The sequence below is a fragment of the Tympanuchus pallidicinctus genome, unplaced genomic scaffold (genome assembly GCF_026119805.1).
Source record: "Tympanuchus pallidicinctus isolate F22 unplaced genomic scaffold, pur_lepc_1.0 scaffold30, whole genome shotgun sequence".
Lineage (NCBI taxonomy): Eukaryota > Metazoa > Chordata > Aves > Galliformes > Phasianidae > Tympanuchus > Tympanuchus pallidicinctus.
The window spans coordinates 5,812,135-5,833,779 of record NW_026294748.1 but is presented as its reverse complement, the minus strand read 5'-3'; the positions used below and the strand labels follow the sequence as shown (position 1 = coordinate 5,833,779).

At 59.4% G+C, this 21,645-nt stretch overlaps 2 protein-coding genes and 1 long non-coding RNA gene across 9 annotated transcripts in view; 2 read left to right on the top strand and 1 right to left on the bottom strand.

Moving 5' to 3' along the window:
* Window positions 1-315: 315 nt before the first annotated feature.
* ST3GAL4 (ST3 beta-galactoside alpha-2,3-sialyltransferase 4) lies at window positions 316-12,663 on the top strand. 3 transcript variants are annotated; one of them, XM_052697105.1, is made up of 13 exons: window positions 316-425; window positions 3,367-3,507; window positions 5,153-5,228; window positions 8,959-9,037; window positions 9,770-9,839; window positions 10,039-10,119; window positions 10,201-10,298; window positions 10,499-10,559; window positions 10,766-10,861; window positions 10,969-11,158; window positions 11,276-11,419; window positions 11,587-11,730; window positions 11,800-12,663. In XM_052697105.1, exons 2-13 carry the CDS (start codon window positions 3,473-3,475, stop codon window positions 11,884-11,886), a joined length of 1,161 nt encoding a protein of 386 aa, XP_052553065.1. In that variant the 5' UTR covers window positions 316-425; window positions 3,367-3,472; the 3' UTR covers window positions 11,887-12,663. The 3 variants fall into 3 exon arrangements, with proteins under 3 accessions (XP_052553065.1, XP_052553066.1, XP_052553064.1); XM_052697106.1 differs by lacking the exons at window positions 316-425; window positions 3,367-3,507 and adding an exon at window positions 4,786-4,903; XM_052697104.1 differs by lacking the exons at window positions 316-425; window positions 3,367-3,507; window positions 5,153-5,228 and adding an exon at window positions 5,275-8,218.
* A 542-nt stretch (window positions 12,664-13,205) lies between these two features.
* The window catches only part of KIRREL3 (kirre like nephrin family adhesion molecule 3), a 235,047-nt gene continuing 226,607 nt past the window's right edge, over window positions 13,206-21,645 (bottom strand). For 2 of the 4 annotated variants that reach the window (XM_052697088.1, XM_052697091.1), the window contains 7 exons: window positions 19,981-20,081; window positions 19,676-19,874; window positions 18,911-18,946; window positions 17,463-17,570; window positions 16,340-16,449; window positions 14,269-14,355; window positions 13,207-14,044 (listed from right to left, as the gene is read on the bottom strand). In XM_052697088.1, the coding sequence (XP_052553048.1) occupies window positions 13,601-14,044; window positions 14,269-14,355; window positions 16,340-16,449; window positions 17,463-17,570; window positions 18,911-18,946; window positions 19,676-19,874; window positions 19,981-20,081 (1,085 nt within the window). In that variant the 3' untranslated portion in view covers window positions 13,207-13,600. Of the gene's footprint in view, window positions 14,045-14,268; window positions 14,356-16,339; window positions 16,450-17,462; window positions 17,571-18,910; window positions 18,947-19,675; window positions 19,875-19,980; window positions 20,082-21,645 lie in introns of all 4 variants that reach the window. The other 2 variants (XM_052697089.1, XM_052697090.1) reach the window with 2 other exon arrangements.
* LOC128087532 (uncharacterized) lies at window positions 14,348-17,469 on the top strand. 2 transcript variants are annotated; one of them, XR_008209879.1, is made up of 3 exons: window positions 14,348-14,830; window positions 14,932-15,039; window positions 17,085-17,469. It is a non-coding gene; the product is annotated as an uncharacterized LOC128087532 (long non-coding RNA). The 2 variants fall into 2 exon arrangements; XR_008209880.1 differs by lacking the exon at window positions 17,085-17,469 and adding an exon at window positions 16,237-16,300.

The window sequence follows — 21,645 nt, the reverse complement described above, 5'->3', positions numbered from 1 at the left end:
GCGAGCCGACAGTAATTAAGGCGCAATTACGGACAGCTGCTCTGCCTCCATCGGCCCCGCGTGAGCGCGCGTGGGGTCTCTGCGCGGATGGATCCCCGGCGGCGGAGTGCGGCCACGAGTCCGGCCGGCAGCGCGGACCGGCAGGGGCTGCTCTCCCCCCCTGGAGCCCCCGCGACCCCCCGCGCTGCCCGAACCTCCCGCCGCCGCCCTTGAGGAGCTACGGGACCCCCCCATCATCGCACGGTGGGTCCGGGCCGCATCCCCGCCCCCTGCGGCCCCCCCGCCGTGCCCCCGCCTCTTCACTCCCTCCGCCCCATCGCTCTGTGCGCAGGCGTGCCCGCCCCGCCGCCGTCCCCCCCTCCGCCCCGCTCAGCCCCGCTGCCCGGCCCTGCCCGCTCCGAGCCCGCACCCCCGGCCGCCCCATGGTGAGTGCGTGGGGGGGAGGGAGGGAGAGCGGGGGTCCGCAGTCGCGTGAAGGCAGAGCGCTGCGGAATGCTGAGCTTTGCCCCGTTGCTTTTGGAGCCGGGGGGGTTTGGGATGCGGTGCCGGAGGCCGCGGTGCGGGGCAGAGCCGGAGCGTCGATGCGGTGCTTTTGCTTTCTATGTATATGTGTTGTGAATGGGAGCGCGGCCGGGCGCGACGGAACGCAATCTGTGTGCGCGGCGCTGAGCATCGCCGTGCCCGCAAAGCAGCCCCGCAAAGCAAAGCGCACATCGGGGGTGCTGCGTGTGCCGGGCGCTGCCGTGGGGATCCCCAGCGCGGGGCACATCGACACGCGGCTGGGAGGGACGGCGGCACCGCGCGGCCGGGCAGCGCTGCGCTGTTCTGGTTTCGTAGGGCGCGGCTTCGCGGTCCCAACGCCGGGCGCAGCCCCGGAGCGCTCCCGGTGTACCCGTGCGGATGGAGCTCGGAGCTGCCGCCCCGTTGGCTGTCGGTTGCGGCCGCGCGGCACAGCGGGAGTTGTTTGAGGACGGGGCCTTTTGCCACCGCTCGGCGTCCTGTGCGTGCGGAGCCCAACGCGGCGCCCTGGGGGAGCGGTGGGGATGGGGGCCTCCCCGCTGCGCGGGACCTGCAGCCCTTCCCGCTGGGACGCGAGGATGCTCAGCCCAAAGGAGAACGTCGGCGGGTTTTCTGCTCGCTGGGCAGCGGTGTTTGGAGGGGTCTCATTGTTCTTAACGGAGAACAAAGGGATTCTTCCCCTGGGGGGTGGTTTTGTTCCTGTGTGGGTGCAGTGTTCGGTGGCCGAGGTCTGCGGGCAGTGAGACGAGGTGCTGAGCGCCCGGCGTTTGGAGAACCGTGCTGGATTTGTGCTGCAGCTCAGTGCCTCAGGACCTGGGGAGGTCCCAGCCCTGCTCGGCTGTTGGCGGCTCCAACGCTTTAAGGGCACGTCCGAGCTGCAGTGAGCTCCTGACGTTGCTACCAGCCATAGGATGGGAGCGGCCGGACTCTTCCTAACGCCTGTGCTTAATTATCTGCATCATTAAAGGCTGCTTGCTCCTCCAGCTCTGGGTGAAGGACTAATAGCAGCGCTCTGGGTCCCACAGGGATACAGTTGATGAGGGATGGCAGCAGGAAGGCTGCCAGGCTTGGGGTGTCTGTCTGTGCCAGCAATACAGGTGTGAGGGGCAGGGATGGGATGATGCCCACAGCATCCATGCATCGAATGGAAGTGCAGATTTCAGCCCTCTCCCAGCGACGGGATGACGGCGGTGCCTTCTTTGGGTTTTGCCTTTGTGGCTTCTCCATCCATCAGATGGAAGCACGCCTCTGCGATGCCTTCAGTGCCTTGGCTGGGTTTCCCGTTGTGCCCTCCTGCGCTCAGTGCTGTGGCTCCCGGCCGTCCCCATGGCGCTGGGTTGTGCCCCTGCACGTTGTTGTGGGACTGGATCCACGCAGCCCTGGCTGTGTGACAACAGGAGGAAATGGTGCTGGTTGCTTCACTCCCCGTTCCGCTCGGGTGCCCCTGGGCAAGCTGTGTTCCTGGGGCTTTTTCTAGGAAACCGACATCTGCTGGGAGAGGGGAAAAAAAGGCCAAAAATAAAGGGCCGGATCCTGCTCATCCCTGCTGTTTCCAGCTGCCAACCCGTGCATGTGCTGTGGGTGGGATTGGAGGTTTGCTCCGAGAAAGCGGAGGGGAGCTGGATGTGTGTGCGTGCTCCTGTAGAGCGCGCCCCAGAGCTGCGCCCGGGTGGGACGGGCAGCTCTGCTTCCCACTGCTCTGTTCCGTTTGCTCCTTGCTGGTTCCCTGGAGGAGCCCCGGACCTGAGCTCACGCCGTTGGAATTCCCTGCCGCGCTGCTGGGAGAGGCGCTCGCTGCGATCACTTCCAGATGCTGCTCCCGCTGCTCTTCCTGCAAGACGTCTCCGGTCACCCCGGGCTGTGGGACCAAACCTGCTCTGAGGAGCTCTTCATTTCCCCATGCCGCTGCTGAAGTGCATCTGGGGTTTTGCTGAGGGAAAACGCCGCTCTTGGCCTTCTCCAAACCAAGGGTTCTGCAGAGGTGGTTAAGCTGCTAAGCAAACAACCCTTAATTGTGGCCATTGTAAAGAGCTTATCCCCCTGGCTGGTGTTCAGCTCGATGTTGCTTTGCGTGGTGCCCCTTCCTGGGTCTCCCTGCCTTTGGGTTGGGTGCTCAGCAGTGGTTGTAGGGTGTGCGATGCTGGGGACCCGCAGCACCCGGTTCCTGCATGCGTGCCCTGCCTGGGCCCGGGGAGGTCGGCTGTTATTTACCCTGCCTTGGTGTCCACCTTTTGCTGGGTGCCACAGCCCTTCGTGCCTGTGGGATTAGGAGTGCTCCCTCCCTGAAGAAGCAGAAAGGTTCATTTGATGACAGCAGCATTTGGTCGGGGCTGATGGTGGGGCTGATGGTGGGGCTGATGGTGGGGCTGATGGTGGGGCTGATGGTGGGGCTGATGTGGAGCAGTGCAGCGGTCGGGTGATGCTGCACTGTTGCAGCTCTGCACCCTACTGCAACAATTTCCTTCTCCTCTTCCTGCGATGCCTTTTTGGATCCCGTGGCCAGGAAGTGGCCCCCTGCTCTCCTGCTGAGTGGGCGCTGAGTGCAGATCTGTGTGTCTCCCCACCCCATGGCTGTGCTCCCTCCTTTTGGGGGGTAGCAACTGGAATGATGCGATGCTGTGGTGCCGGGGGGATCTGCATGGGGATGGACTCCTCCGGATCCCTCTGTGCTCATTGCATGGTGTGGGAGGACAGATGGACGTGGTGGGGTGGCCGATGTGAGGAGGGAGGGGGCTGTGCCCAAACCGAGGGATGTTGGAGGGCTGGTGCAGCAGCGTGTCCCTGCTGGCTCTATTGTGGTTATGACTATGATCATTATTTTGCTTTCTTTTCTTTTTTCTACTAAAGAAAGCGACTCGATTCGCCATGAGGAGGGAGAGTGCCTTCCAGGAGCAGCCTGCCCTGATCGAGCCGGGGAGGAATGAGCGGTCAATGAATTAAAGATGGGTGGAAAATGAGCAAAGGGAAACGCAGCCATCAGCGGGACGGGTAGGGAACCCTAGCCCACAGTGCAGCGTGGGGACGGCGGCCTGCCCAGGGCAGAAGGGTTTGGGTTTGGTGGTGGAATCGCTGAGGGGTGCGGGGGAGATTGCTGGGTTTGATCCTTAAGGCTGTGCTGCGCTGGGGAGGTTTGGGGTAATTTGGGCGGTGGGGGCAGGCAGGTTCCTGCACAGTGGGTTTGTAGATGTTGCGAAACTTGGAGGCGTAGGGAAGAGCAGATGATGTGATAAAAGTGCAGGTGGTGCAATGAAAGCTGCGCTTTGCCTCTGTTGGACAGGTTTTGGGGCTGCTTGGAGCCACCAGCCTGGGGTGGGATGCAGCATGCACCAGTAGGAAGGGGCAAAACTCATACTGGGAAACGGGAAACGTGCTGCTGGGGTTGGCGAGCGCTGATGGGCTGTTGGGACCCTGCTGCATCCTCTCAGGGTGGGGGGCTGCGGGGCATGGAGCGTCCCCTCCCAGTGCTGCACTGCATGAAGTGCTTTCCAGCAGCTCTTCGTTCTTCTTAACGAAGCTCACAGCTGGAGGTACAAAGGCTGTGCTCCAGCACCAGCTGCCTGCCCTGCAGCCCATCCTTGGGCATCATGCAATGCCTGGAGCAGACGTGCTGGGATGGTGAGCTCGTGGGAATGAACTCCTGCAGGTAGCAGAGCTGGCTGTCATCTCCGCTGCCTGCTGAATGCATTCGTGCTTTCCAGTGGATGGGGCTGGAAGGAGCAGGGGGGGCGTGGGGCCCCACGTGCACTGAGATGGGTGCAGAGAACCGTGTGCTCCTCTCAGCAGTGGATGGGCTCTGGGAGCGGTGCTCAGGCCCAGTCCTATGCACACAGAAGCTCAGGTGTGGGGGCACAGAAGGTGCTCTGCAGGTCTCTGTGCTGCGGGTGCTTCCCAGCTGTGAGCTGAGGTCCCCCCACCACCTCCTGGTCGGGAGCAGCTCTTGGCTGCGTCAGTGTGGGGAGAACTTGGGATGGGCTGTGGGGAAGAAAGGCCCTTTTGTTCGGTGCTGTGGATGGGATGTTTCGTCACTGCTGGAATTCTTTTTTTTTTTTCCCCTTTTTCCCCTCCAAAATTTCATTTTGCCAAAACCAACTCAATTCCATGCAGCGCTTTGGTTCTGATGGTTTCCAGCTCCGTGCTCGTGGCTTTTTCCCTGATGGGATGGAAACCTTCCCTGCCCCTCGGCCAGCAGCACCCACACGGGCTGATGCAGCTCCCGTCCCCATTCCAGTCCCCATTTCCAGTCCCCATTCCACTCCAGGGCCACCCAAAATCCAGCCCGCACTTGGGAACGCGATGCTGGCGCACACCTGACCCCAACGAAGGAGCCCTGCTGCGCCTGGGGTTGGCTCCTTACCCTTACCCCACCTGGCTTCTCGTTATCTGGGTAATTAAGGCTGATGCAGCGCAGCTGTGGGGAAGGCAGTTTCTCTGGAACAGGGCAGGCAGGAGGGGTGCTGCTGTGCGTGGACATTTTCTTGGGAGGAATTGGATTTTTAATTCTCCAAACTGCGGGGAGGACGTGGAAGTTTGGGGAAAGGAAAGGGGGCAGAGAGCCGCTGAGCACGCGGGGAGCGGTGCTGGGCCCCGAGATCCTCCAGCCTGACACTGAGGCTCTCCTTTTTTCCTTCGCCAGGGGAAGAGAGGATGGCCCCATAGCCCAGCAGCCCCTGGAGCTGCTGCCCTCTGTGCTCACACCACGTGGGAGGACCGTAAGTACCTTAGGGGGCACCTGTGGGGTGATGCGGTGGGGTCTGCGCGTGCTGCTGTGGGGTCCCAATGGGGTTACCTGACCCCAGGCACGGGTTCCAGGTCCCCAGGAACAGGTGGCACTTCTCTGCTCTGCCACCTCTGGCTGCCGGTGGCTCCCAGGGGTGGATGCTGTGTGCAGCACGGTGCTGCGTCAGCCCTGGGGTCGGGCTGGGTGTCACTGCTGGCCCTGCTGGGCGCCCTGTCCCTGTGCTGGGTTGGTGGCTGCGATCTTTGGTGGCTGATTTTGGAGAGCTGCAGCCCCTCCTGGGAGCTGTCTGCTGCTCAGGGAGAGGTCTTGGCACCTTTAGGAGCGCTTTCAAAAGGGAAATCTCGTTTTTATGACCTGGAATGTGTCAAGATGGGCCAGGGGGAAGCTGTGGCAGAGCCCACGTTGTTCCTTAGTCATAGGTAAATATTGTGCTAAGGCTTTGCCGGCCTATAAAATTAGAGCTTCTTTTTCCTATAGAAGACTTTTGCTCAGCTCTTCACAGGGCCCTGATACCGTGAGTCAAGGAAACGCTGTATTTCTTTTTCATGGTCAATTAAGTTTGCTTTAAAATTCTTTACAGCAGCTGCTCATGGTGATGTTGAGCCACCCCATAAAGATACCTATCTATCCCAACCCAGGAAAATCTCCATGGGTGGGACAGGGAAGGGTCAGGAGCTGTTCCGCATTCGTTTTTCAGTTTCTTCCCCACTGCCCCCATAGCACAGTGCTCCCCCCATCACCTCTGTACCACCCCCTGGGTGGTGGGATGGCTCTGCTCCCACCTGAGTGTGCCAGAAGCCACCCTGGAGCTGGGATACGTGCCTAACCCACATCTCCTTTTGGCAAACCACACCGTGTTCTGTGTGCATCCTTTATCCCCTGAGGAATGAGCATCTCCTCCAGGCAGGAGCTGCTGTGGGAATGCCAATGCCACCCAGCCTGCACCAGCAGCCTGCAGTGAGGGGTACGTGGGGCTGGAGGCGGCTCTTGGACCGCTGCCTCTTGTCTGGAGCTCTGCGAGGTGAGGCCTTGGCAGTGTGGGTGCTGCTGTGTGCTCAGCCAAGGCAACCAGCTGACATCTGATGGATTCCTCTGGTAATTGAAGCCATAAATCCTGCAGAGCTGTTTGATTTCATATCGGCTCTGGAGCCCTTTATCCCCACCCCAGTGCTCTCAGTGCCCCTGGGGAGGGCTGCGGGTGGCACTGCGCAGCGCTGGGTTGGGGAGTGCCAGGATTGTGCCACCCGTGTGCTCTGCCCACCTCCGCTGGGTTCTTCTGCTGAGCTGTGGGGCTTTGCTGAAGTGCCCGTTTCTCACTGTGATCCTCTTCAAATCCACCTCTGCTGCAGTGCCCCACATTCCTGCACGTGTGTGGGGTGAGCCATGGCGGTGCTCCCAGTGGTGCTGGGGTGGATAGCATGGGAGGTGTCTTCTTGCTGCATCAGCCTTCCGTTCCCAAGCTTCCAAGTTAGAATGGAAGCACACAAAGATACCGTGTGCTCTGTGACCCCCTTGCTGGCACCAAAGGATGGGCACCCCTGAGGCAGGGTTCCCAGAGTAGAGTGCAGGGGAGCAGAGCACCTTTTGCTTTGCAGCTGTGGGGGTTTGTGTGCAGCGGGGCTGTGGCACTGCGTTCTGCTCCTTGCAGACCTTTGGCCCTTTGCTGTGTTCCGTTTGATCCGTGCTGGGTGTTTGCTGTGCAGCACTGGGGTGAGAAGCTTTGTGCCAAAGTTTCAGCCTGTGGCGAGGGCGATGCGTCGGCACAGCTTCTAAGCGTGGTGATAACGCTCTGCCCTGGGGTATTGTGGAGGTAATGCTGTGCAGACATCAAAGGAAAGGGGCTTTTTCTCGTCTCTTTGAGGAGAAACCCCAAATCTCACCTGGGGATGCTATGGGAGCAGCGAGCATCCAGCTTCCATGTGAGCTGGGTCTGTGCACGCCGTGCTGCTTTGGGATGCTGCTGTAGGTCAGGCACTGCCAGGCTGGGTTCATTCCCAAACCCCTCCTTCGTGGCCTCTGTGTGGGGCCAGGTGTGCTCTGCTTTGCTCCCCAGACCACTCTGTCTGCCTCTGCCTTGGGTTGGTTTTGCATTAAGGCAGGCTTGTGCCTACAAGCCTGGAGAGAAGGATCACAAAGAGGAGGGGAAGAAAGAGAAGTACTTAAAAAGAGAGCTGGAATGTAAAAGCAAACAGCGGGCTGAGAGCATGCTTAGTGCTGCTGGAGCATCTCGCCCTCGGGGAGGGGAGCACCACTTGTGCAGGGCTCTGCTGGCACAGTTGGTGCTGGGGCAGAAGCCAACAGGAGGGATTTTTGCTCAGCGTTGGCTCTGGGCTCGCAGGGAGCAGCTCTGCAGGGCGCACAGCAATGGGGCATCCGTGGGTTTCCCATCCCTCCTCTACATGTGTTTCCTTTTCGGGTGCCCACATCAGCTTTCAGGGGTCGTTACCCTTTGTTTGCTACCTGCGTTTTATGGAGGAGATAAGACTCAGCCGCAGACAGGTGATTGTGCAAGGAGCAAGCAGCACCTTTTCCTATCCCTTATCAGCACTCTCCAGGTGTTCTTATGTGCTCTGCATCCTGTCTCAGTTTGTCTCTTACCTCCTGCTGGTGATCAGGGAGGTGAGAGCCGGGCTCCAGTGCTCCGTCCTGCTTCTCCCCTCCATCATCTGTTTCCTGGAGAGACCCCAAAGCCCGCAGCAAATGCCGGCTGCCCCCTCATGCTGTGGCTGCTCTGGGCTGACTTGGGGACGTGCCATCCCTCGGGCGGTGGCTGCAGTGCAGCCCTGGGTGATGAATGCGACAGCGCAAGCAGCTCCACACCCTGCTGGGAGATGTGCCAAGGGCAGGTTGTGCTCTGGGGTGGGAAAGTCGGGCTGGAGGTGCCCATCTACGTGGCACAGAGCTGGAGCCATCCTCGAGGGCAGCGAGCTTTCCTGGGGGCGATCCCCAAATCTCCCCATGGTGAGTTGATCCCCAGCCCCGCAGACCTCCACAGGGATGCACTGTGCCACCGCTCGCTGGCATTTGCATTGCAAAGGGATGAGTAACCAGGAACTGAGCGGCAACCCGTGCTGCCCTCCCCCCCTGCTGGCTTTTCCATGCGAGATGCTTCTGCGTCTGTAAAGCCAAAGGGGCGCTCAGCCCACCGCGGTGATCGCTGCCGTGAGCCGGGCTGTGCTTCAGCCCCACGCTTCTGCTGGCACCAAGGGTCAGTGGTCGGAGCGCTCTGTGGTTTGCAGCGTGCTCCCATCTGTAGGGCAGAAGCTCCTCGGGATCCCTCGTTAATGGCTTTTATTATCTCGGGGGGGAACCGGCTGTAGAAATGGGACATTTTGTTGAATGCAGGTCAGGGAAACTTGGGTTTAAATTGGAACAAACCTGCAGGGCTTGGTGTCACCGTTGGTTTGGAGGTGCAGATGGGTCCTGCTCCTCCTCTGGGATCTCCTGGGGGAAGCTTTTCCCGTGCTGGATTTGGGGATTGCACCCGTGGGTTACATTGGGTATTAGGAACAATTTCCTCTCGGGAAGGGTGGCGCTGCACTGCACAGCTGCCAGCAGGGGCGTCACCAACGCTGGGGGCATTCAGGAACTGGGGATGAGGCAGTGAGGGACGTGGGCACGGTGGGGTGGGCTGGGGATCATAGGGGTCTTTTCTGGCCTCGGTGTTTCCTTGACCCATGCATCTCTCCCTCCCACCCCAGGTGAGCGGCAGTGGCTGCGATGAGAGCCCCGGCCCTCGGCTGATGCCCGCCCTGCTGATAAAGATGATCAATAAGTCCCGTGAGTCCTCACTGTGTGCACTGCCAGCCCCTCTCCTGTGGGGGCACTGGGGGCTGCTTGGTGGTCGCTCTGGTGGGGTTACGGCACTGGGGCCGGGGTAGAGCTGGGGGTTGGCGAGCATCGTGCCCCCATTTGCTGTTCCCCATGAAGTGGGGTTTCTCTTCTCTCCTTCCTCTGCCCACCCAGCGGGGGGTTCAGCACCCCATAGCATCCCGTCTCTGCTGGAATGGGGCTGGGGGGTCGGATCGGTCCTTCATCCCCTCTCTATGCACAGACCACGCAGGCATCGCGGTGCTCTTCTGCCCCGTCCCGTAACCCTGGGCACCGTTAGGGACGCGGTGCGGGACACGGGGAGGGGATGGCGGTTGGAACTGGGGTCGCGGCGGTCTTTTCCACCGCTTGCGATGTCCCCGAAACCTCCGTGAGCGGCACCGCTACCTCGGAGCGCCGCTCCTCCCCGGGATGCGGGTGAGGATGTTCGGGAGCGCAGCCGCTCTCCGATGCTGACACCCAGCGGCCACGCGGAGCGCTTCGCTCAGGAGCGCTGGGGAGATCCGCTGCTGCGTGGGGAAAGGACGGAAATCCTTTCGGGAGGGAAGGATGTGGAGCAGCGGGTGGATACGAGCGCTCTCCTTCCCCTGCGCCCCTTTCCCCGCTGTCTGTCCTCGAGGTTCCCGCACCTCCATTCCCTGCTTCCCCTCCCTGTGCTAAGGTGCTTCTCTTGGCTCACAGGAGGGAAGATACTGGGAGTGCTGGCGCTGTTTCTGGTGATGGTGTGGTACTCGATATACCGGGAGGACAGGTATGTGCGTCCCGGGGGGCTGCAGGGCACAGCGTGAGGGCACAGCGTGCTGCTGCTGCCAGCCCTGGCAGAGTGCAGGGGCTGGATACCCCACAGCTCCTGCTGTGTTTGCACAGCCAATGGGGGCGAGCAGCAAACACAACTTCCTGCCTTTCCCTGGGGAAGGAGTGGGCACCGCTTCTAATTTCTCCCCTTGCAGCTTTTATTTCCCCGTGCAAGAAAACAAGACCGTGTGTCCCATTGGGGAGGTGGAGAGGAAGGCAGCACAGCTCATAGGGAAGTGAGTAAGGGGAGGGGGTCCCTGGGGCACCACAGCCGGGTCCCCATCCCTCAGCCTCACCCCCCCCCTCACTCCTTGCAGCTACACGAGGGACCGCCCGCTCTTCCTGCAGCTGAAGGATTACTTCTGGGTGAGGACGCCGTCGCTCTACGAGCTGCCCTATGGCACCAAAGGCAGCGGTGAGCCACTGCCTCCCTGAGTACGGGGTGGGCGTCTGTCTGTCTGTGCATGGGTGCCTGCTTCCCTGTTTGTGGTCCCTACAAAAGTGGGGCACATTTAACAGGTCCCCAGGTGTGGACCGTGGGGGTTAAGGCCACAGGGGGGGTGGGCACTGATGTGCTGCTGGGGATGTTGTCACTTCCAAGCTGTTGCTTTGCAGAGGATGTCCTCCTGCGCCTGCTGTCGGTCACCAGTTACCCTCTGCCTGAGAGCATCCAGAGGTAATGCAGCAGGAATTACTCTTGGGGGTGTAACATTTGAGTGTGAAGTTGTGCACAGGCATCACCTGGCAGCTTGGCCACCTGGGAGTAGGAATGGCGTATGGGGAGCTTTGCAGTGTAGCGAAGGCAGGGCTGAAACCCCTCTGAGGTTGAAGAGGTGATCGTTTCTGAGCACATCTGGCTCAGGTGCTGCTTTTCCCCCACAGCCTGAAGTGCCGGAGGTGCGTGGTGGTGGGCAATGGGCACCGGCTCCGCAACAGCTCCATGGGGGACACCATCAACACCTACGACGTGGTGATCAGGTACGGCCCTGGGCGTCCCTGTGGGCCACCCACCCTTGCCCAGCGCCATCGGCGGGTTCCTGCCACGTGTCCCTCATCACCCATTGAGCAACGTCCCCGTGCCCCAGGCTGAACAACGCGCCGGTGCACGGCTATGAGCAGGATGTGGGCTCCAAGACCACCATGCGGCTCTTCTACCCCGAGTCAGCCCACTTCGACCCCCAGGCAGAGAACAACCCCGACACGCTGCTGGTGCTGGTGCCCTTCAAGCCCATGGACTTCCAGTGGATGGAAGCCATCCTCAACGACAAGAAGAGGGCAAGTGTGGTTGGGAACCGGTGACCACAGGGTCAGCCCCGTCCCTGGCGGCTGCGCCTTCACCCTGGGCGCTGTGGGGGATTCATCTCTTAGCAGGAGGTCTCCATCCTCTTCCAGGTTCGTAAAGGGTTTTGGAAGCAGCCCCCGTTGATCTGGGATGCCAACCCGGAGCAAGTGCGCATCCTCAACCCTTACTACATGGAAGTAACTGCTGCTAAACTGCTCAGCCTCCCCATGAAGCAGCCACGGAAGGTCAAACAGGTAATGGCGTGGCTTTGTAACTGCTGAGCATCTCTGTGTCAAACCTGTTGTGTATTTGTGGGATTATTAATGGGTTTCAACGCAGCAGGAGGATGCTGCTGTCCCTGCGCCCTGTGGGAGGCTTGGGTTTTGGGATTCTCCCCATGGCTTCTCCATCTTTTCCCCAGAAACCAACCACAGGGCTGTTGGCCATCACCTTGGCTCTCCACTTCTGCGACCTGGTGCACATTGCAGGCTTTGGGTACCCTGACTCAGCCAACAAGAAGCAAACCATCCACTACTACGAGCAGATCACGCTCAAGTCCATGGCTGTGAGTGTCCCCCTGCTGTGCCTGCCCCCCGCCCCGGCTCTGGTTTCACCCATTCCTGCTGTCCCACAGGCCTCGGAGCACAACATCTCACACGAGGCGGTGGCCATCAAGCGCATGCTGGAGCTGGGGCTGGTCAAGAACCTCACGTACTTCTGAGTGCAATGGGGCTGCGCAGGGACACGTCCCCACCTCGGAGCCCGCCGAGGTCCTGGAGCAGCCGGTGTCCCTGTGCCCATCACGATGCTGGTGGCACTGTGGGGGCCACGCCGGCTCGCCGGCCCCAGGGGCGCAGGGAGCCCCTCAGCGGGGACTTTTCATATGGAAACACTGAAACTAGTGAGGACTGGGGAGGGATTCTGGGGAGGATGGAGGGAACCTCCCCCCAGCAGGTCTGGGGGGCACGGCAGGGTGCATTGGAGCCCCCCTCTTCCCTTGGATACTCTTGCATTCGGGATGAGGAGCCTGAGGGGGGGCTGATGGGGGGTCCTGGGGGAGTCCCCTGTGGGTGGGAGGCTGAGTTGCAGCCCCCCTCCCAGCTGGGCACCCTAAATATTTAATTCCTCCCTTCTTCCCCCCTCCTCTTTTTAATTTTCTTTTTACACATTGGCCCAGCCTCATGCCTTAGTGCTGGTGTGGGGGGCTCAGCCCTGCAGCACCCTTGGGTGGCCCATGAGGGGGTGTGGGGGTGACACAGTGGTGCAGATTAATTTAATTAATTTAAAAGATTATTTATCATGGGGCCTCCCTCCTCTGTGGCCTCGTGCAGGGGGGGCTTCCCCCTCCCCAAAGGTGCCTTTTGTCCCACCATCGGCGCCTTGCTCACATGGGATCCTGCATCCCCCAGGATTTGGGGAAGGGGGGCCCTGGGACCCATGGACCTTGGGGTGTTGGGGGGCTCCTGCTGGCACCCAATAAAGGTCCTGGTGCGACTGGGCTGGGTGTTCCATGCTGGGGCTGGAGAGGGGATGAGGGAGTGACTGAGACCTCGCTGTGCCCTGCTGTGTGACTGTGTCCCCTTGTCCTCAAGTGTCTCTGTGCCCTGTCCCAGTGTCCTTGTTCGTGTCCCCATGCACATGTCTGTATGTCCCTGGGAGTATGCTATGTCTCCAAGTCCCCAAACCTAGTGTCCCCCCAAGTGTGTCCCTCTGCCCTCTACCCTATGACTCCAGGCACTGTCCCTATAATCACGTCACCATGTCCTCACATTCCATGTTCCTGCCTCCATGTCCCTGTGTGTGTGTGTGTGTGTGTCCCCTTGTGCTCTGTGTCCCAGCACCCCCATGTCCCCTCCCTACCTGCTGGGTCCTTACCTGCCGTTTCCCCAGCACGTTGTCCTGGCTCCTGCATCACCAGCAGCATTGCCCTGGCGGTGACCATCCCCGTGCCTCGGTTTCCCCATCCATCGGGCATCCCCTGGGCCCACCTACCCCACCTCCCCACCACCAAGCTCCTGTTGGGGTCACCTGAAAGACGCTGCCCTTGCAGTCTTCATGGTGGCGAGGCCATCAGCCCAGGCATGCCACGAGAAACACCTCTTGTATTGCCCGCGATACAGCGCGGTGAGGCCCTTCCCGGGGCACTCGGGGGGGTCCCCGTCCCTGCTGGCGTGTTCCCCCCACCCCAAACCCCACACGACGGGACCCCCCAAAACAGACGCTATAATTATGGACACCGAACACCAAGAAGGAAGGAAGGGGGCTGGGTGGGGGCAAGTGGAGCGGTGGGTGGGCGTGGGGATGGCGGTGTCCCCAAGCCCTGTGTCCTCAGCGGGGTTGTGCTCAGCCCCGTCGCCCCACTCCTGGGTCCTGATTCCAGCACTGCTGTCCCTGGGGGTCCGCAGCCCCTTGGGGACCGCGTCGTCCCCCGCGGTTCAAACGTGCGTCTGCATCCGCCTCTGCAGGGGCCGGCTGGGGTCCGAGTTTTGGGACGAAGACTGGGAATGGTGGGAGGAGGAGGCGGAGGCTTTGCTGGCCTTGTCAAACTGCACGTAGCCGTCCTGCTTGCCGCTGCTGCTGATGCTGCTGTCGCACTGCGTGTCGAGGAAGGAGCTGCTGTCGCTCATGGAGCCGCGCTGGAACTCACGCTCGCACAGCTCGATGGAGCTGCTGCCCATGCCCAGCACGAAGCGCTGGCTGTAGTCGTAGAGGCGGCTCTGCCCGCTCAGCGTGCTGTAGATGTTGGTGAAGGACATGCCTGTGGGCACGCGCTGCTTGCCGGCCGGCCGCAGGTCCGCAGGGCAGCCCGACAGTGAGATGGTGGGCGTGGAGTGGTGCTCCTTGAAGGTGTTGACGCTGTAGTAGCCGTTGGTGGGGTCCTGTGGGTGGGCGGGGGATATTGGTGGGGTCGCCCCAAATCCCTTCTGTCTCACTGGGGCACCCTGCGCTACCCAACCCGCTCCCCAGCGCCGTGGGTTCCCCAAAGGCAGTGCTGGTGGCACCCCAGCATCCCACCCAGCTTGGGGACAGGGTGGCACAGGAGGCAGCACCAGGGCAGGCAGCCTGGAGTTGATGTGGGGGGTGGCTGTGTTGCAGGGCTCACCTTTAGGTTTTGGAACTCCTTCTCCTCCTCCTTGAGCACCTCGAGCTGCTTCAGCACGGAGTCCTGCTGGAACTCACCCCGGTCCATCTGGGGAGGAGCGGGCAGAGATCAGCACCCTGAGTGCCTGCATTGGTGCCTCTGCTCTGGATCCGGGAGCTCAGCCGCAGCTGTGGCTGCAAAGCACTCTGGCGCTGTGATCCCTGTCCAGAGAAACCCCCACCTCTCTTTTTTTCCTTTATCTTTTTTTCCCCTTTTTCTGCATTCTCATCCTTCCCTCCCAGTCTGAACTTGGCTGCTCAACAGCTTTTCCAAAAAAAAAAAAAAAAAAAAAAAAAAAAAAAAAAGAAAAGTCCCAGCTGGCTTTTGGCACAGACACAGTGCCGTAATTAATGTGAAAGCCTTGATTACTTTTTTTTCAATCCCCCAACTTTGGCTCTTCTCAAAACATGTGAGTCCCGGAGGGCTCTGCTCCGTGCTGACGTGGGCTGTGCTGCACCAGAGATCCTGCACCTCTCTGCCTCATTACTTCCTCTTTTGAAGGCTGACCACCATCGGAGGCAAGGTATGCATTAATTACACGCCTTTAATTACCCTTCCTCCAGAAAGGTGGGGATGTGCAGGCTGGCTAATTACCACCAATTTCTCTGCTGCCTTTTATCTCAGCTCGCATCGATTGTGCAGCTCCGGCCACTGGATTCTGGGCACGGAGCCCCATTCTGTGCCCCAGAGGGCTTACTCTCCTGGTTTTATTTTTTTCCCTTTTTTAAAAAGGTAAGTGGTTGTGGAAATGTACCCTCCAGCACTTTCTCTTCATCTTCTGAAAGCCTTTGATGCAGCTATTAAATGCAATAAATTAAAGTACCTGAGTTTTGCTTGAAAGAAGGAATGCCCATGAGAGGCGCTGGTGGAATGGGAGCAGCCCATGCAGAGCTGCTGTGCCTGCAGCACCAAAGGCTTTCCCAGGGAGAATCTGATCCTGCCTACGTCGGGAGGTGCTGAGGACCTGGCCTGGGACAGTGGTGCGGCCCCAAAGGATGAGCCCAGTGGCACCTTGTGATAGAGTCATACAATGGGCTGGGTTGGAAAGGACCACAATGATCATCTAGTTTCAATCCCTGCTGTGCCTCAGTTTCCCCTGCTGCAAAGCTGCCCTGCTGCAGAGCAGCACTCTGGCTTTTCTGAAGCATTGAGGGGACGCCTCAAGGTTGTGCACGGCCCAGAAATAGTGCCTAATTATGAGCAGTGCTCCCTAATCCACTGCGTGCTGAGCACTCCAAATGGCACCGCTTTCATCGGGGCTGGTGGATCCTGCAGAGCAGATCTTAATTTCTTTGGGTCGGTTACAGGAGCCAACAGGGTTTCAATGGGGATTGCCCGTGGTCGGGTCCCAGAGCGGCTGTGCTGATGTGGGTGCGTGGCGCCGCACACTGCGCTGGGTGGCCTGTTTGCTTTTTGGGCTGGCAGCCTTCCCTCCACCTGTAGCACTGGGGATCGTGCTGAGATAACCTGAACAAATGCAAATCAGCCAGCATGACGAGTCTCCTAAGGTGTTAACGAACCTACAGACGCATGAATAATTATTTGTGAGAAGCACAGAGCCGTGCAGGTCACAGATGGCTGCAGAACAACCAACGCAAGTGTGATTCTTAGGGAAAAGAATGGGGAAAGAGAAAGGGGGAAAGAGAAAGGGGGAAAGAGAAAGGGGGAAAGAGAAAGGGGGAAAGAGAAAGGGGGAAAGAGAAAGGGGGAAAGAGAAAGGGGGAAAGAGAAAGCTGTCGCTTAGCGGGCATGATGGGGGTGGATTCGGTGATCTCAGAGGTCTTTTCCAGCCATAACAACTCTGTGATCCCACAGTTTGTGTTCAGCTTGTGCTTGTCACCTCCCACACCAACCCAGCAGCACCAGTGAAGGCAGCCAGGCTCACCCCACCGTCAGCCCCAGCTCATCCGTTCCCTGCTGCTTCCCCAGGCAAACCACCATCTGCACGCACTGCTTCGGCACTTACTGACATCTCCAGCGCGGCCAGGAGAGCACGGTGAGGTTCTCACACTGAGGGGAAGGAAGTCCTTACCATCAGCTGCTTGATGGTGGGGTGCTCCTCCGTCTCCCTGCCCGAGGACGGCTCCTTGTGCACGATCTCCACGCGGATGTCATTCTTGGCAGAAACCACTCCTTTCAGATCTGGGCAGAGAGGGAGAAGAGCTCAGCTCCAGGCAGCCACACATCCCCAGGGTCCACCCTGACCCAGCCCAGCAGGCAGAGCTGGGCCCAGAAGGGCTCCTCCAGCCGTGGGGTGCAGCTACAGAAAGGAAAGGCCAAGTGATGGACGGAGCGCAGGCAGCGCGAGGCCCAACGCAGCGCCGCTGTCACGCAGCTGCCCGGAAGGTGTCAGGCATGCTTTGAAGAAGTTCCTTTTGTAAAACTAGGAGAGCAGTGGGAGGAGAAACAACAGCACGGATCCGAAGTGAAAACCAGGGATGGATGTGAACCTGAGACCTGAGCAGCCCCCAGCTCAGCGCTCTGGGGCTCCGTCCTGGGCTCAGCCCATCTCCACTCAGTGTTGCTCTTGCCCACAGCCGGCTGCCCCACGCCTCAGGGTTGTGCTGAGAGGCCCCTATTGCTTTCTTGTGCCTTTGTTTTTGGCTAGGATGACACTCCTGGTGCAGGAGCCTCTGAATTTAATCACAGGGAAAAGCTAATTACTGTCTTGCACATCCTCCCCCAGGAGCGCTGCCCTTAAATAACACCGGGCCGTTATGTCACCAGCAATACAACACCAGATGTGCCGTAAAGCCTTTTTTCCCTTTCTTTTCCAGAAGACAAACGACCTCCAGCCTCCGTTCTGCTGCGTCCTCAGCAGGAGATGCCACCCCAGAGTTATGGTCGGTCGCTGCATCCCTCCCACAGGAATGCTCTGTTTGCAGGCTGTTGTTTAACTGATGCCACAGAACTCTGAAATTTGTCCTGAGAGAGGAATCTGCAGCAGCCAGGTACAAAATGAGTCCCCACCGCACAGATGCACGCTGCTGTCTCTCTACCTCTGACCTCACCGCAATGGAATTGATGCCGATACGATGCCCCAGTGGTGGAAGACAAGGGGATGGCAAAGGAGACAAACCCGCAGTGCTCCCTGCCCATCAGTGGGAGCACGGTTGGCCTTTGCGTTTGGCCGTTTGCGCTCGCCCTGCACTTACTTCGCTGGGAGCGGGCGCAGCAGAAGGCGACGATGGTGGCCATCAGCACCAGGAATGCCACGCCGGCCCCCACGGCCACCCCGATGATCACCGCCATCGGCACCGACTCTGCAAGAGGAAGGAGAGCACAGATGAGTGGGGCTGAAGGCAGTGGGCGGCTCTCCCCAGCTCAGGACCCGTCCCGGCCATCGGTTCGGTGATGGGGAGGGATTGGGGTCCTTTCCTGCACCCCTGCAGCACCGCGTCCCTATGGGTGGTGAGAGCCCAGGGAGCGCAGTGCGCAGCTCTGCCATTTGCTGCAACTGGGGCAGCGCTGACCTCTCTGTGCCTCAGTTTCCCCCGTGTGCAGGGAGGAGGGAGCCAAGGAGCTGTTGCTTCCAGTGGGGCCACGTTGTTTATTGGATGAATGGCTGCCTCTCAAGTGCTGTGGGTGCAAAGTGCAAAAGAAGACAGCCTGGTGTTATTGCTAAGAAAGAGAAATGGCATCAGAGCTGGCTGGGAGAGAGGTTGCATGGAGGGATAGAGATGGGCACCAGGAGAGAGGAGAGGAGAGGGCTGCAGGTGTCAGTTAACACAGCAGCTATCAGCCTGCCTCTGTCTTTGTCACCACAGGTCTCCTGCTTACTCTCCAGGCTCACAGCAGCTGGGAAGGATGGGGTGGCTGTGATGGGGGGAGCAGGACCCCATCCTGCACCGGGGAGAGCTCACCACTCCTGTCCATGTAACCACAGCCAAGTTCCCTGTAGCTCTAAGCACCTTTTCTAAGCCCAAAGAGAAAAACTGTTTTTGACCAAAAACTCCATCCTTCCCTTAAGACTTCAGGACCCCCAAGGTGTAACCCCATCTCAGTACCAGCAGAGTGACACAACCCTGTGCTGCTCGAGCTGGGGCTCCACTCACACTATAAAGAGCCTTTCAGCACACAGCTTCTGCTGGTGCTTTCCACTTTCTGGCTCTGCTGCCTCTCCCTAGCTGTGCCACCTGTCCCGTGAGCCAGGCCATCGGTGACATGACACACATGGCACTATTCTGCTCTTCCCTAAGCACTCAGCACAGACAAGGAAGCGAGCGCCCAGCAGCATCCAGCCGACCGGCAGTGAAGTGCTGGCACTTCTCCAGGTGACCTGATGCCAAAGGCAGTGACTCGTTGTGGGGCTTTTGGAGGCGTTCAGATCTCTGGGAGATATGGACCAGAGGGGTGGGGAGGGAGATGTCGAGGGGCAGCTCAGCGTGGCCGTCCCTTTGCTGCAGGTTGTGCATTATCACCCCCTGCAGTGGGGCTGCGCTGGGGCACAGAGAGGCAGGGCAGCTCGCCATGGAGCGGAGTGGGACCGGCGCCCCTGGCTCCCCATCCCCTGCCCTGTGCTGCCCTACAGCCCCGCTGGCTCCTCAGGCGTCGTGACGGCTGGGGACAATTCGCATTCACCGTCAGCTCAGCACTTCCGTACCTGCTTGCATACCAGCTCCTGATTTCATTTCCGTACCTGTTTGAAAATAAAGCAAGTGTCCACAGCCGTGCACAGCCCAGGCACCCACATCAGCCTTCGGAGCACCTCCTGCTCCCAGCGCACAGCCCGATGGAGGGGATGGCCACCGCACAGCGTCCCCCTGCCCGCCGCAGGGATGTCCCTGAGTGGGGACCCCCAGCCAACACCGAGTGCTCCCGCTGGCTGGCAGCCGACCCGGAGAAACCGCTGGCTGTGTTTGCGTTGGAAGAAACCCAAGGCTAATTTTAAGGGGTTCATTTAGCTCTGATTTAATCTGGACGGCAGCCTTGCCTATAAATCACGGCTTAATGAGAGCAATCCACCTGCCTGCCCTGGCATTTAATAAAATAGAAGAGGACTGGAGGCCCTCCAGGAGCTGAGTGAGCCGCCTAGAGCCACATCCCTCCCTTGCCATGGAGAGCCCCCAGCCACCCTGAGACACCCTGAGGGCTGTGGGTCTGGAAGGAGCAGCTGCTCCCATTTCCCCGTGGCTGCAAATGATGCTGCAGGTGGATGGGCATCACCTTGCACTGTGGGTTGGGGAGCACAAGGCTGGTGCGTGCCCTCTGTCTCCAGTAAGAGAGGCGAAGTGGGGCTTTCCCCACCTCCTGCCCCTCTGCTGGGAGTTGGGACCCTCGGGGCGTTCCTCCTCCATCCTTCCTCATTCATCCCAACAGCATCACGGAGCACTGGCCGCTCCCGCAGCCCCACGCCGGCCGTGCCCACCTTGCTCCTTGAGCCGGATGATCTCCGTGTCGGAGCCGAAGCTGTTCCACGCAGTGCAGTTGTAAATGGTTTGGAAATCAGCGCGGACGATGTTGCTGATGGTCAGTGTGGAGATGACCCCCTCGTCCGTGCTGACCGTCTCCACCGTGTAGCGCCCCGAGGTCCCAGATTCCAGGACATTCTCCTTCCAGGACCAAGCCTGCCAAGCAACACTGGGGTCAGCCCAAGGCGGGCGCTTTGCCCACCCGTGGGGCTCCCCATGGCGTGGCCAAACCCCATGGCTCACTGCACTGGGTGCTACTCACAATGCGGTCGGGCGGAGGGGTGCTGCGGATGAAGCACTTGATCTGCCCCTTCTGGCCGTGCAGGGCGTGCTGGGTCTGCGTGCTGGAGATGATGGGTGGCCCTGCAGGAGAGAGGAGAGGGATTGGTGACAACAGGAGGAAGCAAGTCACACCTGGCCGAGGCTGGCATTGCCACCTGGGTGCAGAGGGTCCAATGGCAAACAGGGACCTCGACTCCAATAAACATCACTATTGAGTGGCACCAGCTGCTGCCTTCTCCGTGCCTTGAAGCTCAGAAAGGAATGCCTGGTGCATAATTCAGGAGATGCAACCCAAGGGCCCCAGACCCTTCCCACATGGGAAATTCAGCCTTCAGAAACCAAGGATCAGAAAAGGGAAATATCAACCAGCATCCAGACTGCACTCTGCAATCAAAAAAACCCACCTGCTTTAGTAATAATTTCTTTAATACTCTACAAGCAGATGTGCTTTGGTGCTCCGGGGTGTTTGTGTGCAATGTTGAATGCTGAGAACACAGGGATGCGGGGTGCTCATCACCACCAAAACGTCCCTGTCCTCCTTCGTGGAAGAAGTTAAGAGGGAAGCAGTCAGAGATGGGAACGTGGCCTGGAGGCTTTCACCCCAAGGGAGCAGCGGCAGAACTGCAATCCTAATTGCTCTTTATTAGACTCTTAATTACAGCAGATTTACATTTCTATGAGTGGCTTGCTGCTGGCAGAAAAGGGATGCAGGCAGGAAGGCGAGGGGCAGCGCTCCTGGTTCTCACCATGTCACAGCCCAGTCGTTCTGGATGCTGGCTCCAGGTTGTGCCTTTGCTCTTTAGGAATTCATTAGGCTCATTGGAAAACCAGCCTTGCCATCACACCTACCTGCAGGCAGGCGTTAGAGCAGTGCTGGCCAAGTGCAAACGCTGCAGGGCTGAACTTTCTCCTTCGGTGCATCCAGTTGCCTGCCGACATTTCCCTTCTGCACCAAGGTTTCACCTTCCCTGAACAACCTCTGCAGCAACGCAGCCACATCCTTCCTTTGCAGGGATGCTATGAGGAAAACCGGAGGCCAGCAATGCCACACTGCTTCTGTCCAAGGCGAAGGGGCAAAATGCTGCCCATCAAATCCAGGTGCTGCACCCTTAGGCTCTGGTTGCTGCAGCGGGGACGGAGCTGGCTTCAAACACAGCCTGGACATTCACTGCATCCTGCACATCTGGAATCACCTGCACATCTGTAAGCACCGCAGATGGGCAGTGCTTGCTGAGTGATGGGGAACAGCAGAAGGTCAGGACTTGCTTTCCAAAGTTGGGGTGTAATGGCCATTACACATCACACATTCCGGTGTGATACTGGAAACTTTTCTGCCTCTTTTAATATATAAAAAAGACATTTTGTTGTTGCTTTCCGCCCAGTCTTCTCTGAGATGTTCTCAGCACGTTCCCAAGGTGAATGCTCTCCTCCAGCCACCCCTGGAAGCACACGCTCTGAAGGGGCTGGGCTGAATCCCACTGGACATCCTGAGCTGGATGGGGCCATAAGAATCACTGAGCCCAACTCCGGGCTCCACACAGAACCACCCAAAAGTCCAGAGAGTTTGGTTTACCCTTTGCTGTGCCAGGATCCCTTGAGGCTTTGGCTGTTCCAGGGGACAATACAGAGTCCAGTCCAGCTCCGC

Bases quoted from the DNA above. Each gene is read 5' to 3' on its own strand.
- ST3GAL4 (XM_052697104.1), top strand. From the start codon at position 7,622: ATGGGGCATCCGTGGGTTTCCCATCCCTCCTCTACATGTGTTTCCTTT. The intron at 9,840-10,038 runs GTATGTGCGTCC...CTCCCCTTGCAG, and splicing joins TCGATATACCGGGAGGACAG to CTTTTATTTCCCCGTGCAAG. The intron at 10,560-10,765 runs GTAATGCAGCAG...TTTCCCCCACAG, and splicing joins CTGCCTGAGAGCATCCAGAG to CCTGAAGTGCCGGAGGTGCG.